Source organism: Tachyglossus aculeatus, chromosome 2, assembly GCF_015852505.1.
Source record: "Tachyglossus aculeatus isolate mTacAcu1 chromosome 2, mTacAcu1.pri, whole genome shotgun sequence".
Classification (NCBI taxonomy): domain Eukaryota; kingdom Metazoa; phylum Chordata; class Mammalia; order Monotremata; family Tachyglossidae; genus Tachyglossus; species Tachyglossus aculeatus.
In genome coordinates, this window is record NC_052067.1 from 7,275,470 (window position 1) to 7,302,315 (window position 26,846).

General features: G+C 41.5%; 1 protein-coding gene across 2 annotated transcripts in view; it reads right to left on the reverse strand.

The window, feature by feature from the left end:
• Window positions 1-26,846, reverse strand: part of DGKB (diacylglycerol kinase beta) — a 690,045-nt gene that overhangs the window by 417,070 nt on the left and 246,129 nt on the right. For both annotated transcript variants that reach the window (XM_038767652.1, XM_038767643.1), the window contains 3 exons: window positions 14,091-14,176; window positions 9,587-9,676; window positions 1,868-2,028 (listed from right to left, as the gene is read on the reverse strand). In XM_038767652.1, the coding sequence (XP_038623580.1) occupies window positions 1,868-2,028; window positions 9,587-9,676; window positions 14,091-14,176 (337 nt within the window). The remainder of the gene's footprint in view (window positions 1-1,867; window positions 2,029-9,586; window positions 9,677-14,090; window positions 14,177-26,846) is intronic.

Below are 26,846 nucleotides of genomic sequence, written 5' to 3' on the forward strand. Positions count from 1 at the left end.
TCAGTCAATCAGGGGTATTTACTGAGTGTGTACTTTGTGCAGAACACTGTACCAAGTGCTTGGGAGAGTACAATAAAAAAACAGCTGGAAGACAAATTCCCTACCCACATTGAGCTGGAACTCCTTCTAGCTATATATACACACCAAATAATGTTTTCGCCTAGGCATTATAAGAACCTAAGGGAAGAATGGATTTAGAATAAGAAACCACTATATAATAGGAGGATCCTAGGAGGCCACATGGAGCCTTCCAAGTCTAAGCATGAACTGCTAAGTGGAATTGATTAATGCACTGCAGAGAGATGGGAGGAAAAAGAGAAAAAAAGGAGAGTGAAAGTACAAGATAATTCACTTATAGAAAGAGGTGTCCCACAACAGAAGGATTCAAGTCAGGATTTAGATCCAAGTAATATTTCACTAACGTGAAGCCAATTTCATTACTCTGAACAATAAATTCTCAGAATTACAATATATATTAATTGATACACACTTTTAAGGTTCAAATGATTCATTTCTTTAAATTATTTTACTGAATCTGATTTGCCAAAAGGATCATGAAATTAGATCAATCAATCAATCAATGGCATATTAGATGTTTTCCATCTAAATCCTCATTTTCTCTTTTCCCACTCCTTCCAAGGTCACCCTGACCTGCTCCCTTTATTTTCCCCTCCGCCTCCCAGCCCCACAGCACATATGTCCATATCTGTAATTTATTTATTTATATAAGTTTATGTCTCCACGTCTAGCCTATAAGCTCATTATGGGCAGGGAATGAGCTACCGACTTTGTTATATAGTACTCTTCCAAGCACTCAATACTGTGCTCTGCACAAAGTAAGGGCTCAAATACAATTGATTGATTTATTAATTAGAATTATTCCTTATAAGCAAGGGGGAAACAAGATTTTTTTTTTTACTAATCCCAGCTTCAGTCACCAAGACAAAATTAAAAACTGTGCTAAAAAAAAAATCTGACATGATCATATCATCCTGATTCTATTCCAATAGTCTTACCGATATCTCAAGTGTCCAACATAATAATAATGATGGTATTTGTTGAGCACTTACTAAGGGCCAAACACTGTTCTAAGAAGCTGCGTGGCTCAGTGGAAAGAGCCTGGGCTTTGGAGTCAGAGGTCATGGGTTCAAATCCCAGCTCTGCCAGTTGTCAGCTGTGTGACTTCGGGCAAATCACTTAACTTCTCTGTGCCTCAGTTACCTCATCTGAAAAATGAGGATGAAGACTGTAAGGCCCCTGTGGGACAACCTGATCACCTTGTAACCTCCCCAGTGCTTAGAACAGTGCCTTACACATAGTAAGCGTTTAATAAATGCCATCATAAAAGTACTGGCAAGGTTAACAGGTTTTCCCACGTGGGGCTCACAGTCTTCATCCCCATTCTCCAGACGAGATCACTGAGGACTAGAATAGTGAAGTGACTTCCCCAAAGTCACACAGCTGACAAGTGGCGGAGCCTGGATTCGAACCCACGACCTCTGACTCCCAAGCCCAGGCTCTTGACACTTAGCCATTCTGCTGCTCTAAGCTGCTTCATCCGGCTAGCCAATGAAGAACTTACTTTAATTGTGCATAAAAAGATACAGTCATTATTCTTTCAAGATTCCTTCCACAAATATTCTTATATCCTACTTACCGTTTATAACAGGACCTCCTTCAGCATTTCAGAGGTACAAAGAATTTTTAATGTATCCTCCTAAATAAATCGATTATTGCCAGTCACCAGGGAAACAAATTCACTAACAGAACTCCAAGACATACCAGTCAGTGAGCCTGAATTCAACAACCAGAAACGGGAATGATAACTGAGGGTAGAAAGATAGCGAGGTGGAAAAAAAAATCTTACCACACCAATAGAGAAGTAGTTATTGACAATATTGTAAGGCACTGGATCACCCTTTTCATCTTTATCATTAGGAATAACTTCAAACTTCCATCTATCCAACAGGATCTCTGTGCTGTTTTCAATGTCTTTGAGAATTTTCATCAGGCTCTCACCTTCATATCCTAAGGTTAAAAATAAAACAAAAATGTATGTTTTAGATCAAGAAAGAATGAAGAAATATTCCCCAAGTCCCTAAGGTGAAGCTGGGCGCTCACGAAGAATTCAATAAATACGGCCCCTGATGATGACTGTATGAGTTATTGTTTTTAGCTAGGGCGTTATTATAATCAGTGGCATTTACTGAGTTCCCACTGTGTGAAGAACACTGTACTGAGCGCTTGGGAGAGTACAATATAACAGAGTTGGCAGATACGTTACCTGCCTACAGTGAGCTTACAATCTACCATCATCATCAATCGTATTTATTGAACGCTTACTATGTGCAGAGCACTGTACTAAGCGCTTGGGAAGTACAAATTGGCAACACATAGAGACAGTCCCTACCCAACAGTGGGCTCACAGCCTAAAAGGGGGTGACAGAGAACAAAACCAAACATACTAACAAAATAAAATAAATAGAATAGATATGTACAAGTAAAATAAATAGAGTAATAAATATGTACAAACATATATACATATACATATATGCAATCTAGAGGAGGATACAGACAATTAACTCTTTCAGATGAATGTTAAAGGTCAGAACAGACCCACCATTGAAAGAGGGTCCAAACTAGACTCCTGATGGTTTGGAAAAACCATGGGTGTAAGTTTCAAGGAGGTATGGCACTGCCACTTGGAAGCTGGGTGACTTTGGGCAAGTCGCTTACCCTCTCTGGGCCTTCTCCATTTCCTCATCTGTAAAATGGGGATGAAATATCTGTTCTCACTCCCTCTAGACTGTGTGCCACTTAGCCATTGACACTTAGCCATTCTGCTTCTCTAAGCTGCTTCATCCAGCTAGCCAATGAAGAACTTATCTTAATTGTGCATAACAAGACATAGTCATTATTCTTTCAAGATTCCTTCCACAAATATTCTTATATCCAAATTACCGTTTATAAATAGGACCTCCTTCAGCATTTCAGAGGTACAAAGAATTACTTTGCCCAGTACTATGGGCAGTGCTTGGCATATGGTAAATAGTTATTAAATACCATCATCATTACACCTTCTTGAATTTTCTTGAGTTTGTAAATCACTAGTCAAAATTTCCGTGATAGGATTTGGATAATCCCACAATATTATTTCTGGAAACTTTAACGTGTAAAGGAATGGCATGTAAACCCTTAGCACTCATTTTAGAATATATACCCAATCACCCCACATACTGATTGCAGAGTGGCTCAGTGGAATGAGCACAGGCTTGGGAGTCTGAGATCATGGGTTCTAACCCCGGTTCTGCCACATTTCTGCTGTGTGACCTTGGGTAAGTCACTTAACTTCTCTGAGCCCCAGTTCCCTCAACTGTAAAATGGGGATTAAGACTGTGAGCCCCACGTGGGACAACCTGCTCACCTTGTATCCCCCCCAGCGCTTAGAACAGAGCTTTGCACATAGTAAGCGCTTAGCAAATGCCATCATTATTATTATTATTATCTTAATGATGAAGATGATGATATGTGGTTTGTGTGTCAATGTGTGTACATGCAATGGAAGTTAATAACAATGGGATTAAAAAAACAGACAATACTATCTTTCCCACAGCAACACCAAATTAGCGTCATTACAATTGGAGTATATTAAGAAAGGTTTCACCTATGGAATCCTCCTAAACATATGCAATTAGTGGACAGGAAATGTGCCTGCTCATTTTATATTGTTTAGCATATATTACAGTGCTCTGCACATAGTAAGCTCTCAATAAATACAACTGAATGAATGAATTTATAGACATTTGAGGTAATTAATAAACATCAAACACTACAGGAACACTATACGCTGCTTCACTACAGGAGAAGCAGCATGGCTCAGTGGAAAGAGCACAGGCTTTGGAGTCAGAGGTCATGGGTTCAAATCCCAGCTCCGCCAATTGTCAGCTGTGTGACTTAGGGGAAGTTACTTCACTTCTCTGGGCCTCAGTTACCTCATCTGTAAAATGGAGATGAAGACTGTGAGCCCCCCATGGGACAACCTGATCACCCTGTAACCTTCCCAGCGCTTAGTGCTTTGCACATAGTAAGTGCTTAATAAATGCCATCATTAATATTATTACAGGTTTCAACAGATAATATATTGGGGAATGGGAAACATTATGGTCTAATGGATAGACCATGGGCCTGGGAATCAGAGAACCTGGGTTCTAATCCTGTCTCCACCATGTGCCTGCTATGTGACCTTGAGTTACTTAACTGTTTGGTGCCTCAGTTTCCCCATCTGCAAAGCGGGGCCTCAACACCCACTTTCCCTCGTACTTAGTCTGTGAGCCCCATGTGTACAGGGACTGTGTCCAACTTAATTATCTTGTCTATAGCCCTTAAGACCATGCATGTCACCTAGAAAGCACTTTACATGTATTATTATCATTATTATTAGAACAGTGCTTTGCACATAGTAAGTGCTTAATAAATGCCATTATTATTATTATTATTACTACCACCCCAAATACAGTGGTTGGCCCAGAAAAGGACCTTTACAAATAACACAATTATTATCATTAACATTTACAAACAACTCAATAAATCCGAATCAATTTTAAAATCCAAGAGGCATTTTTGCTTTGGTGGAGGAAACAAGCAAAAGAAATCTATGATAATACTGGAAAAATAACTTAGGTAATAATAATAATAAAAATAATAATGGCATTTATTAAGCGCTTACTATGTGCAAAGCACTGTTCTAAGTGCTGAATGTGTCCTCAACACCTTTCACCTGCTCCCTGCATCCCATTTGCATTACTGAAAACAGTTCACTTTTCTCAATTTCATTTTTTATGCTATTTATTGAGCGCTTATTATGTGAAGAGTAGTACAATACAAAAGAATTAGCAGACACTCTCCATTTCCATAACAAGCCTAGAGGGGGAGATGGACATTAACATGAATAATTTATATACAGAATTTAAATCTATCTATCTATCATCTATCTATCTATCTATCTATCTATCTATCTATCTATCTATCTCTTCCACATCTTCCCCTAGCTTGAAAATAATCCTCACAAATTTTCTTAGGTGATCAGTGGGTAGCAGCGTGGCTCAGTGGAAAGAGCCCGGGCTTTGGAGTCAGAGGTCATGGGTTCTAATCCTGGCTCTGCCACTAGTCAGCTGTGTGACTTTGGGCAAGTCATTTCACTTCTCTGGGCCTCAGTTACCTCATCTGTAAAATGGGGATGAAGACCATGAGCCCCCCCGTGGGACAATCTGATCACCTTATATCTACCCCAGCACTTAGAACAGTGCTTTGCACACAGCAAGCACTTAATAAATATGATTGAATGAATGAATAAATAAATGCCATTTTCATTATTATTATTATTATTATTGTTAATAAAAAATAGGGGTGAGGCATTTAAATACCAATACGCTTTTGGTATAGCCCCTTTACTTTCCCCAAGATCTTTCATATCAGTTTTCTGATTTCACCCTCACATATTTCCTGGGAAATATGGAGCAGCAGGTATAATTATTGCCATTTTTCAGATAAGGAAACCCGAGACCCAAAGATGTTAAATGAACCACCCAAGGTCACTTAGCAGGCCAGAAACAAACCAAGGGACAAGATCTGGATCTCCTGACCATCAGTTCCATGCTTTTTCCACTCGGCCACATACTGTCTCCCTTCATCCTCCTACTAGGAAGGTAGTCGGGAAGCCGTGTTGCCTAGTGAAAAGAGCCCAAGGCTGGGAGGCAGAAGGACCTGGGTTCTAATCCTGGTACTGCCACATGTCTGCTCTGTGTCCTTGGGCAAGTCACTTCACTTCTCTGTGCCTCAGTTACCTCACCTGGGAAAAGGGGATTAAGACCGTGAGCCTCAAGTGGGAAGAGATGCATCCAACCTGATTAACTTGTATCTACCCCAGCGCTTAGTGTAGTGTCTAGCACATACAGCACTCTGCCCACAGTAAGTGCTTAATAAATACAACTGAATGAATGAATGAATAATAAGCACTTACCACAAAAATAATAAAAATAAATAAATAGGGCAAACTTTGGCACATGTTTAACCAATTCTTGGGAAGACTGTAGAGAAAATTAGGCCAGGAAGACAAATGGGAGGAGTTGAATTTGAAGAACATAACAATCAGAGCTAGCTGGCCCAAAATATTTCAACTGGGCAAATTTCCAATTGAATTTTACAGCCATTTTTTAAAAAACAATAATAATTGCAAGTCTCAACTAATAGCACCTATTTTTTTGAACAATAATATTTGCAAGTCTCAACTAATAGCCCTTAGGTGCATGTTGCCTCTCCCAAGACCAAGGTTTTCTCTAAGGTTTCTCATGCAATATTACCCTGGTCTCACAGGAACAAGCTGTTAATTCCTGATGTTCGCAACACAAACGCAGCCCGCTATGTTTTTAGCCTATGCAGAGGGCATATGGCAAAATCTACTGCCTTCCACCTTCCTTATTTTCACGGGAGGCCTCCCGGTGACACAGCCCTGTGTGGTTTTCTCTCTAGGCTGTGGATTTAGTATAGTGATCTGTGCTCATTAGACACTCATTAAGTTCTATTGATTGATAGGAGAGAGCATCAGGTTCAATGCTGAAGACATACAGTTGCAAAAAGCCCATGATTTCCTTATATTTGTTCTTCCACAACCTTCCTTCCTCACACACGTGGTTCACAAGATATCGAACAGGCGCAGAGCCTTCTAGCCTTCTGTACTCTACATTTTTTGACTGAATGCTAAAGAAAAACTCTTGAAATGTGGGGCTGGGCAAGCAACAGATTCCTTTTCTAACAGTAGTAACTACTACTTGTGAGTCACAAAGCTACCCTGACTCTCTATAAGCATATTTTTCAACAAATAGGGATTATGCTTTTATGTCAACATTTTTGAAGTCTGAATCCAATGATGACATCAAATGGCAAAGGCGTCAAAGGTGCAGTGCACCGGTTTCTAAAGATTCAGGTGTTAAGTTGCTATTTTTGAATAAATTGTAATTGGGAAATTATGGCTTAGGCTAGATCACCATTATCATCATCAATCATATTTATTGAGCGCTTACTATGTGCAGAGCACTGTACTAAGAGCTTGGGAAGTACAAATTGGCAACATATAGAGACAGTCCCTACCCAACAGTGGGCTCACAGTCTAAAAATCTAAAAATCTAGATCTATGACTGAAATACCTCACTGATTTTTACAGCAGCTTTATTTTTCGGGACTTTGATGGCTTTGTTTTAATGTCCCAAACCTAGCTAAGAAGCATGTTGCATAAACACATAAACAGTGCTTTGCATTGCATTCCACCTAGGTCTTCAATGTTACACACATCCATCTTGATGCGAACCGCAGTTGCTTTGCTAAAGTTCCTACCAAATAAGCCGACAAGATCTGTTTCTAACAGACCGAGCTGTCACCCACCCCAAACTTCTCTGATCGAGGAGTGATACAGGAGGAGGAAAATGCATGACTTCCATCTTTCATTCTATTCCTAGAGTCACTATCTATCTGTATTTCATTGGTGAATCATAGGGGTTTCTGTAACAGCACAGTGCATAATAATAATAATAATAATAATTGTGGTATATTTGTTAAGTGCATATTAGGTGCCAGGCACAGTACAAAGTGCTGGGTTGGATACAACCAAATTAGGTTAAACACAGTCCCTGTCACATATTCATTCAATCATGTTTACTGAGAGCTCACCTCCTCCAGAAGGCCTTCCCAGACTGTGTCCCCCTTTTCCTCTCCTCCTCTCCATCCCCCCCACCCTACCTCCTTCCCCTCCCCACAGCACCTGTATATATATTTGTACAGATTTATTACTCTATTTATTTTACTTGTACAGATTTACCATTTATTTTGTTAATAATGTGCATTTAGCTTTAATTCTATTTGTTCTGATTATTTTGACACCTGTCTACATGTTTTGTTTTGTTGTCTGTCTCCCCCTTCTAAACTGTGAGCCCGTTGTTGGGTAGGGACAGTCTCTATATGTCGCCAACTTGTACTTCCCATGCGCTTAGTACAGTGCTCTGCACACAGTAAGCGCTCAATAAATACGGTTGAATGAATGAATGAATGAATAGGCACCATCCTATATGTTGCCGACTTGTACTTCCCAAGTGCTTAGTACAGTGCTCTGCACACAGTAAGCGCTCAATAAATACGCCTGAATGAATGAATGAGTGCCTTCTGTGTGCAGAGCACTATGGTAAGCACTTGGGAGAGTACAAAAGAATGATAAATAGACACATTCCTTGCCCACAACAAGCTTACTGTCTAGAAATCCACACGGGGCTCCCAGTTGTAATCCCCATTTTGCAGATAACTGAGGAAGACGGAAATTAAATGACTTGCCTAAGGTCACACAGCAGACAAGCGGCAGAGCTGGAACTAGAACCCAGGTTCTTCTAACTCTCAGGCCCGTGCTTTAACCACTAGGGATAACACCAAAGCGCTGAGCTGCTACTTTTGAAATAGGATCAATCAATCAATCAATCGTATTTATTGAGCGCTTACTGTGTGCTGAGCACTGTACTAAGCGCTTGGGAAGTACAAGTTGGCAACATATAGAGACAGTCATCATCATCATCATCATCAATCGTATTTATTGAGCGCTTACTGTGTGCAGAGCGCTGTACTAAGCGCTTGGGAAGTACAAGTTGGCAACATATAGAGACAGTCCCTACCCAACAGTGGGCTCACAGTCTAAAAGAGTGGGCTCACAGTCTTAAAGATGAAGGCAAAACGACTGCTTCTAATCCTTCCATCCTCCAACTCTGCAATTGATTTGCTAAACTATGCTCCAGCAGGAGAGCTACCTGTTTAGGAGTTTCCCATCTTGGACTGGAGATATTCAGAAAACCCAGTGGCTCTATGTTGAGCCTATGTGACTGAAAAAGAAAACTCCGTCTGGAGTCCAGTAGACGCCCTCCGGCTAGTTTTGCTTGGGCTCCCCGCTCTTCCTACAAATGTGGCACCTTTAGTGACTCACCTTCATCTGTTGAGGGAAATGTTCCCCTGCCTAGAAATTACAGCTGTGTTGGGGCTGGAAGCCAAGATTATCGTACCACAAGCAATTTAGCTCACATTTAGCCACCTGCCTTTCATTCCCCCAACTCAGAGCACTTTCCTTCTATTTAATACTGACTTCAGAAATGTCAACATTTTAAATATTTTACATTTCAGAAGAGTACAGGCATTTTTTTTTAAATCAACATTTTAAGCATAAACTATATTTGTTGAAAAATATGCTTACAGAGATCCACAATGACTCTATAAATGAAACCCAGAGTGGTGTTGGAGGGTTTTTTTTTTCTTTTTCCTTTTGAGTTGATCATTTGGATCCGTACCCACTGGCGCATTTCAATCAATCAATCAATCAATCGTATTTATTGAGCGCTTACTGTGTGCAGAGCACTGTACTAAGCGCTTGGGAAGTACATTTCAATACACAGAACTTTGATCCTCGCCATGTATTTTAGTTTCAGCCAGATTTACCGGTTGGCCCACTTTGGTTTCCACAGAAAGAAACATCGGACAATGTATTGCAATGTTTTGGATTTACCTCCTCCCCATCTCAGACACCGTGCTAAATCGTTGCCCGTTCCAAGAGGCAGGATAGCCACTGGAGGATGATGGACTAGATTTGCCTTCTCTGTGAAATAAAACAAAAACATAAAATGGCAAAAGTGATGAGAAAAATGCAAGCAGGAATTAATGATTAACTGACGGTAGTTGCATTCCGTTCTCATAAAGATTAGTGTTTTTAACCAGAAGGAGGGAATTCATTTGCTCCACATAAAGTTCAAACATGGGATCAATACATTAAATGTAAATGGAGTGATGTTGGTAAAATTACAAAAGAGCTACTTTTGAATATACAATTAAGCCAACAGTGATATTTATTGAGCGCTTACTGCATTGTACTTTACTGCACTGTACTGAGCTCTTGGGAGAGTACAATATAACAGAGTTTGTAGAGATGTTCCTTACAATCATTGTATTAGCAGTATCCATTAAATGCCCTCTATGTGTCTGTGGGGTAAGGACTAAAGCGGCAAGGAGGCCTTAGTCAGGGAAGGCCTCTTGGAGGAGATGTGCTTTAAAAAGGGGGAGATGAAGGGAGGGGGGATGTTACAGGTTGAGCACTTAGGACAGTGCTTCGCACATAGTAAGCGCTTAATAAATGCCATCATTATTATTAACTGACTGAGCGAGAACAATACAGTAGAGCTGGTAATAATAATAATAATAATAATAATAATGGCATTTATTAAGCGTTTACTATGTGCAAAGCACTGTTCTAAGCACTGGGAGGTTACAAGGTGATCAGGTTGTCCCACGGGGGCTCACAATCTTAATCACCATTTTACAGATGAGGTAACTGAGGCCCAGAGAAGTGAAGTGACTTGCCCAAAGTCACACAGCTGACAATTGTCTACCAGGGAAGCAGCGTGGCTCAATGGAAAGAGCCCGGGCTTTGGAGTCAGAGGTCATAAGTTCAAATCCCAGCTCCACCAATTGTTAGCTGTGTGACTTTGGGCAAGTCACTTCACTCCTCTGTGCCTCCTCTGTTCCCTCATCTGTAAAATGGGGATTAAGACAGTGAGCCTCACGTGGGACAACCTGATCACCTTGTATCCCTCAGCGCTTAGAACAGTGTTTTGCACATAGTAAGCACTTAACAAATATTATTATTATTATTATTATTATTATTATTTGGCGGAGCCGGGATTCGAACCCATGAACTCTGACTCCAAAGCCCGGGCTCTTTCCACTGAGCCACGCTGCTTCCCTGGTAGACAGGAACCCTGCCCTCCCCCTTCTAGACTGTGAGCCCACTGTTGGATAGGGACCATCTCTATCTGTTGCCAACTTGTACTTCCCAAGTGCTTAGTACAGTGCTCTGCACACAGTAAGTGAACAATAAATACAATTGAATGAATGAATGAATGAATGAGCTTATAGTCTAGTGGGGACCTTTACTCCAAGTCTAGAAATGTTTATGTTGCTTTTAGACTGTGAGCCCACTGTTGGGTAGGGACCATCTCTATATGTTGCCAACTTGTACTTCCCAAGCGCTTAGTTCAGTGCTCTGCACACAGTAAGCGCTCAATAAATACAATTGATTGATTGATTGACTGAGCCTCCCATCAGGAACAGCAGCTGAGCCTCGGTCTGGAGGAGAGTTCTGGTTCCTAACCACGCATCCAAGAATTGCTGATAGGGCAAGGGGTTTGCATGGCCTTTCCTTTCCCTCCCTGTCCCTGCAGACTTCATCCCAGTCCATCCCTTTCCTGCTGACAGGGATGCAGCCTGTTGATCAGTGCAAGTGAGGGTTTTGCCCACATGAGTAGCATCATGGTGCAGTGGATAGAACGAGGGGCTGGGTTCTAATCCCACCACCACTTCTTGTCTGCGCCTCAGTTACTTCATCTGTACAGTGGGGATTGAGGCTATGAGCCCCACATAGGACAGGGACTGTATCCAATTTGATTTGTTTGTATCCACCCCAGTGTTTAAGTACAGTGCCTGGCACATAGTAAGCATTTAACAAATACCGCCATCGTTCTTATTTTTAAATTAGAGGTCTGCAGGGAGCCTTGGGGATAGAGATGCAGGATCTCCAAGTAGCCGGGGCGCGACCCTGCATCTATTGCATCCTGCAGCAATCCATCAATCCGGGACTGAATAGGCAACGTGGCCTAATGGAAAGATCAAGGACCCTGGAGTCAGAGGATTTGGGTTCTAATCCAAGCTCTATCACTTACCTGCTGTGTGACCTTGAGCAAGTCACTTTACTACGTCTGTGTCTCAGTTCCCTCATGTGTTAAATGGGGATTCAATGCCTGTTCTCCCTGCTATTTACTATGTGAACCATGTGGGACTTAATTATCCTGTATCTACCCCAGTGCTCAGTGCTGCGCTTGGCATATAATAAGTGCTTAAGAAACAAATACCATGATCATTATTATCAATAATCAATGGTATTTATTGAGCATTTATGAGCAGTGGTCTTTCATCTGGACCAATATTAGAGCTAAACAAGCTCCCATTTCATGTGATTTATGGCATCCTAACGTTGCATTTGAGTGTGTTATTTCCAAATCTGTTTCCTCACAAAGCATGTGGAGCTGTATCTCCAAGTCAACAAGTTTAGCACATAGTATGCCGTTTTGGGGAACAGGGAATTTAAAGCATGAGTAAATGGGGAACAATTTATTTTATTAAGTTCGCACTTGTTATGCCTTCTATTTATGTTGGAGAAGAAGGACTTCAGATCGAAGAGCAGGATAAACCTCCTAGATCAGTGTATTCCTCAGAGATTCAGCTTGACGTAACCACCTGCTATACTCAGATAGCACTGATTTCTGTTCCTGAAGGGCAAGTTTACTCGTCCATTAGAATCATCTTTGGGCCTCAATTCCAAAGCAAATATGGACCGAATTCTCTTTCTACTCAGTAAAACCACTGCTGAGTTTTTGGTTTAGATTTTTGTGCCCAGTTTCCATGTACACAAAAGAAGGTTATTTCTTTTTTTTATCCTCACAACCATCTACAAAAATCCACTGAAGGAGAAACTAACAAGGGTGTCTCCTAGCAACCTATGAAGAATTTAGACACTTTGTATTTTAGCTACTCCTTTTTTGACAGTAGGGTAGATAGACACATGTTGCCAGGGTGGTGGGAGAATGTATACCTTGAATATGCACACCCGAAAATGCTTTTCTCACCCCCGATATACCCATTACTGGAAACTAAAATTCCTAACTACTTTAGTGACTGGTGAGGCTCAAGTTGTCTAGAGTGTTGGATGCTTATTCCTAAAACCTTTCTCTTCCTTTAACAGATCTGTAAAGGGCTCGGCTCCTACGGCATTTTAACAAGAATGTAACACTAAAGTTTTAAAAAAAAACCACATCAAGTCTAAGATTAAAAAGTTTAGGCTTGGGGACGGGGAACAGTTTTGAACCAGTTTCAGTGTTTTTGCCCTTAGAATACCTATTTCTGATACAGTGAAAGTAAAAGGAACTGGAAGGAGGCACCACTATTTTGGGTTAAGCTCAACATTACAATCAGCAGAGATCATTTCTTCCCGTTTAAGGTTCATCAGCCTTCACTCCAAATGTAAAACTCTAGTACCTATATTTCATTTTAGTTTAAAATACCTGTTTCCCTTCACTGTGACCTACATTTAAGTTTGAGAAAGAAAGTGAGAGAGAGACAGAGAGAGAAAGATAGAAAAAAGAAAAAGAAAAAAGGATGTCAGGAAGAAAGAGAGAGAAAAAGAGGGGACAGAAATGTTTTTTCTTCATAATGGAGTAAAAGAGAAGCAGTGTGATCTGGTGGAAAGAGCACTGGGCAAGGAGTCAGGTGAGATAGGTTCCAATGCCAACTTTGGCGCTTGTCTCCTGGGTGAAATTGGGCAAGGCACTTAACTTCTCGGTGCCTCAGTTTCTTCATCTGTAAAAGGTGGAATTCCAAACCTGTTCTCCCCACCCTAGGGTCATAATCCCCATGAGAGACAGGGGCTGAGTTTGATCTATTTGTATTATATCTACATCAGCACTTGGCAGGTGTAAGCACCTAATAAATACCACAATTATCATGACTTTTATTACTAGATAACTGAGGCAGGCAGACCATCCAGGCAGGATGCTTGAAGAAAAGACAGGTGGATTTCAAGCATTAGTTAGCGAGCCACGAGGATGAAAAGGCAAATAAAAATCATAACCAAGAGCAACACAAAGCAAAATCATCAGCATAACCAGCCTTTTTGTATAAGTGGTGTGTTCTGGACTGTCAATCCCACATTATTTTTTTTCAGCCACTCTAATACAGGAAAAAGTACAATCAGTGGGCCCATCTTTGAATGCAACATTTAATTATATGCACTATGATGTCAGGCCTAAAATTACAATTACATCAAAGGACCCTAAGGAGATACAGTGAAGTTCACTAATCAGATCACATTCGTATTTCAAAATATAAATGTATTTCAATCAATATATAATTCAGAAGGGTTACCACTTCCACTTCATCTCCCTTAAAACACGACTCTTCATTACCTATGCAGTCCAAAATCCAACCCACTGTTCCGTCTCCACCGCATGCCAGTACCCTGAAGTCAGGAACATCCCGGAAAAAATTTAACCTGAAAAATAATCACAATTTCATGTTCATTATTAAAAATTAGGGGTTTGTTTTACAACTTTGGAAAATGCTAAACATTCAATGCTCTGACAGATAAAAAAAAGTTTTTAATGCAGCGAAATCTCAACTGAAAACTAAAACTTTAACTTCTGTGTTGGCCAGAAATCTTAGACCCAGTTATCATGCCTAATTGATAAGAGGGTTAAATGTCTGCTAAGTCTATTGTACTCTTTTAAACATTTAATAAAGACCTCTGCACAACATATGCATTCCCTAAATACTATTGATTGATTGATATCAATGCTGAATTGGCAAAAAGTAGTAATTGTATCCTTTACTGTGGGCAGGGAACATGTAATTAATAATAATAATAATAATAATAATCATATTGGCATTTATTAAGCACTTACTATGTGCAAAGCACTGTTCTAAGTACTGGAGAGGTTACAAGGTGATCAGTTTGTCCCACGGGGGGCTCACCATTTTAATCCCCAGTTTACAGATGAGGTAACTGAGGCACAGAGAAGTTAAGTGACTTGCCCAAAGTCACACAGCTGACAATTGGCAGAGCTGGGATTTGAACCCATGACCTCTGACTCCAAAGCCCGGGCTCTTTCCACTGAGCCACGCTGAAAACCTCTTCTAAATTTCACCAGATTAAACCAGGAGGGAGTTAAGGGGACAGTTTACACAAGTGAAGTTTGCTATACATTCCATCCCTTTATCCCTTTTAAATCTTAATCCTTAAAAAAAGAAGGGACAATCCTTAATGCAGACTTTAAGATCAATGATTGCAGAGAATGTGGGTGTTATATGATTAATAATAGCATTTATTAAGCGCTTACTATGTGCAAAGCACTGCTCTAAACGCTTGGGAGGTTACAAGGTGATCAGGTTGTCCCACGGGGGCTCACAGTCTTCATTCCCATTTTACAGATGAGGTAACTGAGGCCCAGAGAAGTGAAGTGACTTGTCCAAAGTCACACAGCTGGCAATTGGTGGAGCCGGGATTTGAACCCATGACCTCTGACTCCAAAGCCCATGCTCTTTCCACTGAGCCACGCTGTACAGTACTCTTCGAAGCACTTAGTACAGTGGCCTGCACAGAGTAAGCACTCAGTCAATATGATTGATTGACTCTGTTGTAATGTGCTCTCCCAAGTGCTTAGTGCAGTGCTCTGCACCCTGTAAGTACTCAGTAAATTGATTAACTGATCCTTAATGGCCAATTTAACCTGAGACTCATGATGCAACATCTGCACTTTTGGCCTGGCTTTGGCATTTCTATGGATGTTCAAGCAATCCCCATTTAACCAAATCAAAACTCACTCAAAAATAAAATGACTGCCAGGTAGGCTATTCTAAACCCCGAGTTGTTTTTCTGTTCAAATAGTTTAGGGTGTGCTCCTTGAAACTACTAATCACCAAAAATAACTTTTCAATCAATCAATCATATTGATTGAATGTAGAGAAGCAGCGTGGCTCAGTGGAAAGAGCCCAGGCTTTGGAGTCAGAGTTCATGGCTTCGAATCCCGGCTCCACCAATTGTCAGCTGTGTGACTTTGGGCAAGTCACTTCACTTCTCTGGGCCTCAGTTCCCTCATCTGTAAAATGGGGATTAAGACTGTGAGCCCCACGTGGGACAAACTGATCAACTTGTACCCTCTCTAGCGCTTAGAACAGTGCTTTGCACATAGAAAGCGCTTAATAAATGCTATTATTATTATTATTATTACTGTGGGTGGACCACTGTTCTAAGCATTTGGTAGATTACGCTATGATAGATTGGTAGACATATCCCCTGCCCAGAAGGAGCTACAGCCCAGAGGGGAAAACAGGGATTGATATAAATATCAATTGCTCACCTCCTCCAAGAGGCCTTCCCAGACTGAGCCCCCTCCTTCCTCTCCCCACCCCCCTGCCCTACCCTCTTCCCCTCCTCACAGCACCTGTATATATGTTTGTACAGATTTATTACTCTATTTATTTTACTTCTACATATGTACCATTCTATTTATTTTATTTTGCTAATGCTGTGCATCTAGCTTTACTTCTATTTATTCTGATGACTTGACACCTGTTCACATGTTTTGCTTTGTTGCCTGTCTCCCCCTTCTAGACTGTGAGCCTGTTGTTGGTTAGGGACCGTCTCTATATGTTGCCAACTTGTACTTCCCAAGCACTTAGTACAGTGATCTGCACACAGTAAGTGCTCAATAAATACGATTGAATGAATGAAATGAATCTAGCTTTAATTCTATTTGTTCTGACGGCCTGACACCTGTCCACATGTTTTGTTTTGTTGTCTGTCTCCCACTTCTAGACTGTGAGCCGGTTGTTGGGTAGGGCTCGTCTCTATATGTTTCCAACTTGTACTTCCCAAGCGCTTAGTGCAGTGCTCTGCACACAGTAGTAAGTGCTCAATAAAAATGATTAAATGAATGAATATAAATAAATGTATCATAGAAATAATAAATTCATCATGGACATAATAAATTACAAGTACAATAAATAAATTTGGGTGATAATAAATAATGGATGTCAATTCCTTCATGTGACTCTTTAGGTCACCACCTGAGCACTTGGGGTCTCTCATCCTCTCAGCAGTTACATTAAGTAAGTTAGGACAATAAGTACCCTCAAGTCGCCTTCAGTGTTTCTTCAGACTAATTAAAAGGATGAAATATTTGGTTTAGAGTATTACTAAATTCAAATATTATGTTGACATACATTTACATCTTATGCCCGTGGGATGCCTTAGAATGAATATTTAGAACAATTGTAGAAGCATGAGAGAGCTTCTAAAATTCAGTTCCAGGAAAGACTTTATATATCTCTTTACAATATTTCTCTTTACAGTAGTTTATGCCCGATGCTTCCCTAACAAGCTCATCACCTGAATTACACTTTGTGCAAAGAAAAGATAGCGATTTTGTGATGTTGACTACCATTCTTTACAAATGTAGAGAAAAACAGTGGAGCTAATTTTATCTAAAACCTCAAGATCTTAGCATCAATTTTAAAAGAAAGTTCACAGATAGCTAATGTAGACAAAATTAGAAAAGCTTCCTATGGTGCATAATAATAATGTTTAAAACCACCACAGATAATGTCTAATCTTTGAAAGAATGAAGTACAACATAAAGCAGAAGAATCCTAAAGTAGTATGATGCAAGATGCAATCTGAAGTATTTTTTTTTATATAAAGACAGTGTGTAGCACTCCTTTTATCAAACGTCCACATTTTTATGGTTCTACGAAAAAGAGTATTCTGGTCTTACATAGCCAGTTCCAATCACATACTTGAATGTGATATATCTGTTGAGTCATCACAGTTAGCAAAAAATAGAAATGAAAATGCTTAGTAGTGCAGTGTTGGTTTTTATTGAGCTCCCACTTGGTGCATTACTATGTTAGGTGATTGGGAAGTACAGAATAAACATGGGAAACCTCCCCTACCCATAAAGAACCTATAATCTGATGGGGTGAAAAACTTAAAATATTGCTGCAATTGCTGCCGGAGAAATCAAAATAATTAATCGAATCATATTTAGTGAGTGCTTCTGTGTGCATTGCACTGTACTATGTGCTTGGAAAGGTACTATAAAACAGAATTAGCAGACGTGTTTGTTCTCTGTCCACAAAGGAACAATTGAATGTACAACTCAATCAATGTATATTCCAGTTGAAAACAGCTATTCAGGCATTAATTTATGGTCTGGAAATGCATACGTGTGAAAAACCTAAATGTTCTTAAATATCATATAATCCTAGTGATTACAGTATTTACTAAGGCCTGCTATATGCCAAGCACTGGGCTGAAGACCATCACTGGGCTCACAATAAAAGAGGAAAAAGAGATGGTATTTTAGACTCATTCTACAGTTGAAGAAACCGTGGTCTAGAGCAGGCTCAAATAGCAACAGCAGCATAAATGGATTTTGAACATAATCTACCTTTATTAGCAGGATGATAACTAACATGCAGATGCCCCCTTAGCTTTAAAAAAAATTGTATTTTGACTCTGCTTCTATCATCTAAGGTTGTGATATTTAACTGCTTTCTGCATTATGCTTAATCAATAAAATCAATCAATCAATCTCATTTGTTGAGTGCTTACTGTTTTCAAAGCACTGCACTTTGTGTGTGGGTTAGTCTAATAACACAGAGGTGGTAGACAGGTTTCCGGACCACAAGGAGTTTACAATCTGGGGTGGAGACAGAGATTAAAATAAATTATGGCTATGCACATAAGTGATGTGTGTCTGAAGGTGGGGAGAATATTGAGTGCTTAAAGGATAATAATAACAATAATAATAATAATGGTATTTGTTAAGCGCTTACTATGTGCAAAGCACTGTTCTAAGTGCTGGGGAGGTTACAAGGTGATCGGGTTGTCTCGGGGGAGCTGACAGTTTTAATTCCCATTTTTTACAGATGAGGTAACTGAGGCACAGAGAAGTGAAGTGACTTGTCCAAAGTCACACAGCTGACAGTTGGCAGAGCCAGGATTTGAACCCATGCCCTCTGGCTCCAAAGCCCGTGCTCCTTCCACTGAGCCACACTGCTTCTCCAAATGGTTGAAAATCCATATGGGTAAAAATCCCTATGCAAGGCCAAGGCAGAAGGGAGACAGAGACAAAGAAATCAGGGCTTAGTTCGAGAAGGCCTATTGCAGGAGATGCGATTTTGATAGAGCTCTGAAGGTGGGGAGAGTGGTGGTCTGTTTTGCAGTTAATGGTATTCACTGAGCATTAACTATGTGCAGGGCACTGTACTAAGCGCTTGGGAGAATACAAGGCAGGACAGTTGATGCCACATTCCCGGCCCACAGTGAGTTTACAGTGTAAAGGACTGTTGTATATGAAGGAGGAGGGAGCTTAAAGCTGGAGGGAGGATGTGGATAACGGGTGGGCAGCACCTGTATATATGTTTGTGCGGATTTATTACTCTATTTATTTTACTTGTACATATTTACTATTCTATTTATTTCATTTTGTTAATATATTTTATTTTGTTGTCTGTCTCCCCCTTCTAGACTGTGAGCCCACTGTTGGGTAGGGACCGTCTCTAGATGCTGCCGACTTGTACTTCCCAAGCGCTTAGTACAGTGCTTCGCACACAGTAAGCACTCAATAAATATGATTGAATGAATGAATTAGGGGAAGGGAATGTATCTGCTAATTCTCTTGCACTGCATTCTCCCAAGAGTTTAGAACAGTGCTGTGCACAGAGTAAGCACTCAGTAAATATCACTGATTGATTGATACAATCTTGTAATAGAGGTAAAGAAATACCATGAAGTTGCTTGTATCTTCCTCCTACTTCCATGCAGATAAGTGCCTAAATCATATTAATAATAATAACGATAATGATAATAATAATGGCATCTGTTAAGCACTTACTAAGTACTAAGCACTGATTTAAGTGCTGGAATAATAATGGTATTTGTTAAGCGCTTAAGTGTGTGCCAGGCACTGTACTAAGCACTGGGGTGGATACAAACAGATGGGGTTGTCCTAGGTGGGGCTCATAGTCTCAATCCCCATTTTCCAGATGAGGTAACTGAGGGCCAGAGAAGTGAAGTGACTTGCCCAAGGTCACAGAGCAGACAGGTGATGGAGCAGAATTAGAACCCATGACCTTCTGACTCCCAGGACCGTGTTCTATCCACCACGCCACAACATTTCTATGCCTTGGTTTCCTCATCTGTAAAATGGGGATAAAATGCCGATTCTCCTTTCCTTTTGCACTGGGAACACCACTGGCACCAAGACAGTGTTCCACCTGATCATACCGCAACTACCACAGAGCTTAGTACATTGTTTGGCACGCAATAAATTCTTAACAAACACCACAGTTATTATGATCATTATGAATGAGTAACGTAATGCTATTACACCTTGGTAGAATCTTCCTCAGGTTTTCTCAATGTGCCCATGAGCATTATAAATGTTCAGTAAAGTATCAAATGCATTGTCAATCTCTTGATGGGTTATAAAAAGTGAAATTCCAAGAAAAAAGCTCATGGGAGTTTCTTTGATAAAGAAGGAGTATGTTGGGATGATCTGAAGCCTCGGTTAAAGATAGCATTTGCAAAATGATCTTTCCCCTGTCATTTTTCTAGTGTGAAATATTTTCCCCTGGCATACATCTGCTCCTAGAAATGCTCAATGGTATCTTGGATAATGTAAATCAGGAAAATCTTTCCTTACCTCCCCCTCATGAAAAACCACCAATAGCTACTCTCAGACTCTCATATAAAACACAGTCAGTCAATCAGTATCACTTACTGAGCACTTACTGTGTGCAAAACACTACACAGAGCATTTGGGGGAGTATAGTAGAGTCGGTAGACATGATTCCTGCCCACAAGGAGCTTACAATAGCAATGATGGCATCTGTTAAGTGCTTACTATGTGCAAAGCACTGTCCTAAACAATGGGGAGGATACAAGGTGATCAGGTTGGTCCATGTGGGGCTCACAGTCTTAATCCCCATTTTACAAATGTGGTCACTAAGGCTCGGAGAATTTAAGTGACTTGTCCAAGGTCACACAGCATACATGTGGCAGAGCCGGGATTAGAACCCATGACCTCTGACTCCCGAGCCCGTGCTTTTTTCACTGAGCCATGCTGCTTCTCACAATCTAGTGGAGCGCATGACCGCTGGATTCCTCTGGTCTAGCTGTCCTTCACTGTGGCATCCCAGCTCATGCCTCTGTCCGGAAAATCCTAACCATTAATCTTTCTCAACTTTCCTGTTAATAATGATGGCATTTGCTAAGCACATACTACGTGCAAAGCACTATTCTAAGCGCTGGGGAGGATACATGGTGATGAGGTTGTCCCACCTGGGGCTCACAGTCTTAATCCCCATTTTCCAGATGAGGTAACTGAGGCCCAGAGAAGTGAGGTGACTTGCCCAAAATCACACAGCTGACAATTGGTGGAGCCGGAATTCGAACCCATGACCTCTGACTCCAAAGCCCGGGCTCTTTCCACTGAGGCACGTTGCTTCTCTATGGGCCTCGGAGTCAGAAGGACCTGGTTTCTAATTCCAGCTCTGACATATGTGACTTTGTGCAAATCACTTAACTTCTCTGTGCCTCAGTTACCTCATCTGTAACATGGCGATTAAAACTGTGAGCCTCATGTAAGACAGGGACTCCTCCAACCTGATGGGCTTGTAATAATAGTAATAATAATGGTGGTATTTGTTAAGCGCTTACTATGTGTCAAGCACTGTTCTAAGTGCTGGGGTAATAATAATAATGATGGCATTTGTTAAGCGCTTACTATGTGCAAAGCACTATTCTAAGCGCTGGGGGGGATACAAGGTGATCAGCGTGTCCCACAAAGGGCTTACACTCTTAATCCCCATTTTACAAATGAGGTAACCGAGTCCCAGAGAAGTTAAATGACTTGCCCAAGGTCACACAGCAGACATGTGGCGGAGCTGGGATTCGAACCCATGACCTCTGACTCCAAAGCCCGTGCTTTTTCCACTGAGCCAAGCTGAGTTAACTGAGGCACAGAGAAGTTAAGTGACTTGCCCAAAGTCACACAGCTGATAAGTGGCAGAGCTGGGATAAGCGCTTAGTACAGTGCTCTGTACACAGTAAGCACTCAATAAATACAATTGAATGAATTAGAACCCACAACCTCTGACTCTCAAGCTCATGCCCTTTCCACCAAGCCACACTGCTTTCTCTACCCACCTCGGTGCTTAGTACAATGCCTGGCATGTGGTAAACACTTAACCAAGACCATTATTATTATTATTATTATTATTATTATTATTGACAGCAGGGTGGTTTTACTCAAAACAAAGCACTTAGGCCAACTCCCACCACTGATGTTTCATTAAATGGCTCATGGTATTTAACAGAACCACAGCTTTTGAGAGAGAAAAAAAATCATGATCAAGTTAAAGGAAACAAATATAAATGAGATGTTTCCAATAACATATTTAGTGACATCTGCACTCCTTCCCGTGGCACACGCTTTTTGAGAAGCAGAGACTGCTGGACAATATCATATGGATCCACTGTCCAGCTGCTATTCATTTGTCTCTCTGTGAGGTGAATAATGACTGAATTTCAGATTTTTCAACATCATTAAATTCACAATAGCGGTTGTTGACAGAAGTAGAAGACTCGCCTGTAGAGCCGTAACACCCAAACTGGGAAACTCTTTTCAAGGCTAAAAACACAGGTGCAAGGCAAAAATTACACAATGCATCAGGCTGGCAATTTGCATGTCACTTTGTTAACCGTAGCAGAGTCGAGCTGTACGGTACCTTCTTTACACTTTCAGCTGCAGTGCTTTCAATATTTAAACAGAACAGGGTTTTCAGACTCTTACTCTATAGCTGTAAAGACAGCAATGCATTCATACGTCTCCACATCTAAGAGGAATAATTACGGGGACGATTTCTGCTTTGTAAGCGAGGGTAACAAACGGCAGAGAAAGCCGTTTTTTATTTTTTTATGAAAATCATTCTAATGGGTTCAAATCCAAATTCTGGGATTCAGAGTTAAGTGCTACTGAATGGAAAATCTTGTTGCAAAGTGACGATGTTTTAAGAATGGTTTACAGCTGTCTCTGACCCGGCTCAATCAATCCGTCAATTGAGTGGTAAGTGTGCATGGAGCACTGAACTGTGCGTTTGAGGGAATACAATACAACCGTTCAACCAGTCACTCGTAATTATTGAGTGCTTCCTATGTATTATAGTACTAGAATAATAACAATATTCATAGTTAGGGTACTTGTCAAGCACTTACTATGTGCCAAGCTCTGTTCTAAGAGCTGGGGTAGATTCAGCTTAGTCAGGTTGGACGGTCCCACACAGGGCTCACACTCTTCATCCCCATTTTACAGGTGAGGTAACTGAGGCCCGAGAAGTGAAGTGACATGCCCAAGGTCACAAAGCAGATGTAGCCGAGCCAGGATTAGAACCCATGATCTTCTGACTCCCAGGGCCATAGTCTAATCACTTAGAAAAGCTGCTTCTATCCACTAAGACATGCTTTACTCTCCTAGGTGCTTAGAACAATGGTCTCCAACCAAACTCCCACCATACTGATCCGAGCACTTATCCTATCCCAGCCTCAGGCACTACATCAACCTCCTGGCTGACCTCACTGCCTCTTGACTCTGCCCTGTCCAGTCCAAGCAACATAGCTCAGTAGAAAGAGCACGGGCTTTGGAGTCAGAGGTCATGGGTTTAAATCCAGGCTCTGCCAATTTTCAGCTGTGTTACTTTGGGCAAGTCACTTAAATTCTCTGTGCCTCAGTTACCTCATCTGTAAAATGGGGATCCAATCCAATCCAATCACTTTGTAACCTCCCCAGCACTTAGAACAGTGCTTTGCACATAGTAAGTGCTTAATAAATGCCATTATTATCATTATCATTGTATTGGTATGATTTACTCTACTGGCCCGACCATTTTTCTAAAAAATGTTCAGTCCACGTCTCCCCACTCCTTAAAAACCTCCAGTGGTTGCCTAGCCACTTCCATATTCAACAGAAATTTCTTACCATCAACTTGAAGGCTCTCAGTCAACTAACCTCCTCCTAACTTACCTCAGTGATTTCCTACTTCAGCTCAGCCCACCCACTCTGCTCCTCTAAAGCCAATGCAATCGTTGTACCTCGATCTCGTTTATCTCGCTGCTGACCCCTTGTCCACATCCTCCCTTGTGGCCTGGAACTCCTTGCCTCTTCATACCGACCAACAGATCACCAGTCTCCCCACCTTCAAAGCCTTACTAAAATCATTTGATCCTGAAGAGGTCTTCCCTGACTAAACTCTCATTTCCCCTCTTCTCTCTCCCTTCTGTTTCACCTATGCACTTGGAACTGTAGCCTTTGAGCAATTGATTGATCGAGATCCGCTCTCTCATTCACCCCACATTTCTTATGCGTCACCAAATCCTTCCGCTCTCACCTTCACAACATCGCCAAGATCCACCCTTTCCTCTCCGTCCAAACTGCAACCACGTTAGTACAATCACTCATCATATCCCGACTGGATTACTGCATCAGCCTCCTTTCTGACCTCCCAACCTCCTGCCCCTCCCCACTTCAGTCCATACTTCACTCCGTTGCCTGCATTTCCTTTCTACAGAAACGTTTCAGGGCATGTCACTGCCCTCCTCAAAAGTCTCCAGTGGTTGCCTATCAACCTCCATATCAAACAAAAACTCCACACGATTGGCCTCGAAATTCTCCATCACCTTGCCCCTTCTTACCTCACCATCCTTCTCTCCTTCTACATCCCAGCCCACACACTCCGCTCCTCTCGTGCTAACCCTCTCACTGTGCCTCAGTCTTGCCTGTCCCGCTGCCTGGAATGCCCTCCCTCCTCAAATCCTCCAAACAATCACTCTTCTCCCCTTCAAAGCCCTACTGAAGGCACCCCTCCTCCAAGAGGCCTTCCCAGACTAAGCCCCCTTTTCCTCAGCTGCCCTCCCTTCTGCATCAACTTAAATCTCTCTCTCTGCTCTTCCCCCTCCTCTCCATTCCTCACAGCACTTATGTATACATGTATGCATCTATAATTCTATTTATTCATATTGATGCCTATTAACTTGTTTCGATGTCTGTCTCCGCCATCTAGAACGTAAGCCCATTGTGGGCAGGGAATGTCTCTCTTTGCTGCTGCATTGTACTTTCCAAGTGCTTGGTACAGTCCTCTGCACACAGTAAGCAGTCAATAAATAAGACTGAATGAATGAATGAACTTGATATTCACCCCACCCTCAGCACCACAGCGCATATTTTCGGATCCATAATTTATTTTAATGTCTGTCTCCCTCACTAGGGTATATGCTCCCTGCGGGCAGAGATTATGTTCACCAGCTCTATTATATTGGACTCTCCCTAAACACAGGAAGTGCTCAATAAACACCACTGATTGATTAACTGCTCTGCACAGAGCAAGCACTCTATAAAACACTATTAATTCAATGTAGACAGATGTGAGCATTTGAACGAATGAACCCTGACACTCAATTCACCCAAAACGTGCCTTCTGGGAGGACTGAGGATACTCATGACAACTGCGGCATTTGTTATGAGCTTACTTTGAGCCAAGCACTGTTCTGAGCTCCGGAGTAGATATGGATAAGCAGACTGGACAGAATCCCTGTCCCACATGGGATTCACTGCATAAGAGGGAGGGAGAACAGACATTTTATCCTCATTTTACAGATGAACTACCTGAAGTACAGATAATTTCAATGAATTGCACAAGTTAACAGAGCAGGCAAGTGGCAGGGTTGGAATTTGAACCCAGATCCTCTGACTCCTAGGAATTGCTTTCTTGCCACTAGGCAGCCTGATATTCTGTTCAGGGTGTTCCAAACTGCAGCCTCAGGAAATGCTGAACAGCAGGGAGACTTTAATTGGATTCAGCATTTCCTCATTTATGAGCCTGTCAAGGTGAAGGTCACAGGGAAGGACTTCAAGGTGAGGTGAAGAAGAAGCAAACGTCATTACAGTAGAAGCAGCATTTCCTGAGCTCCTACTTGGCACTGTACAATGTCCTGGGTGTTTGAGAAGTTCAGTATAAAGAGGTTACATGTCCCTTGCCCTTAAAGCTCTGCTTATGGTAAATGCTCAACAAATATGTTTGACTGACTGATTGACCTTTCTCACAGGGGAGTTCACACTGTACTAATTCCCCAATTTTATTTTCAAGTTATACCTATGCAAGTGATACAAAACGATTTTAGAGCCCCCATCTTTTTAAAGCTGAAACTCCTGACAACTGGCTTTTAGACACTCAGTCAGCTCATTCCTCCCTTCTTCTCTTCGCTCCTCTCACAGTGCAACCCAGATCGCAAACTTCGCTTCTCAAGCAAAAACTCCTCACTCTCGGCTTCAAGGCTGTCCATCACCTCACCCCCTCCTATCTCACCTCCCTTCTGTCCCTCTCCAGCCCAGCCAGCAGCCTCCGCTCCTCTGCCGCTAACCTCCTCACGGGGCCTCGTTCTCACCTGTCCTGCCATTGACCCCCAGCCCACATCCTTCCCCTTGCCTGGAATGCCCTCCCTCCACACATCTGCCAACCTAGCTCTCTTTCTCCCTTCAGAGCCCTACTGAGAGTGAGCTCACCTCCTCCAGGAGGCCTTCCCAGACTGAGCCCCCCTTTTCCTCTCCTCCTACCCATCCCCCTGCCCTACCTCCTTCCCCTCCCCACAGCACTTGTATATATTTGCATATATTTATTACTCTATTCATTTTACTTGTACATATTTACTATTCTATTTATTTTGGTAATGATGAGCATATAGCTATAATTCTATTTGTTCTGATGATTTTGACACCTGTCTACATGTATTGTTTTGTGGTCTGTCTCCCCTTTCAAGACTATAAGCCCATTGTTGGGTAGGGGCCATCTCTATATGTTGCCAACTTGTACTTCCCAAGTGCTTAGTACAGTGCTCTGCACACAGTAAGTGCTCAATAAATATGATTGAATGAATGAATAATGCCAGTCTATTCACTGTGCCTCATTCTTTATTCTCTCACCACTGACCTCTCTCTTCTTCCTTCTCTTCTTCCCGGAACTCCTTCCCCTGTCCATCACTGCTCTCCCCATCTCCCAAGCCATCCTAAAATCACATCTCCTCCAGAAAGCATTCCTGGATCAATCTC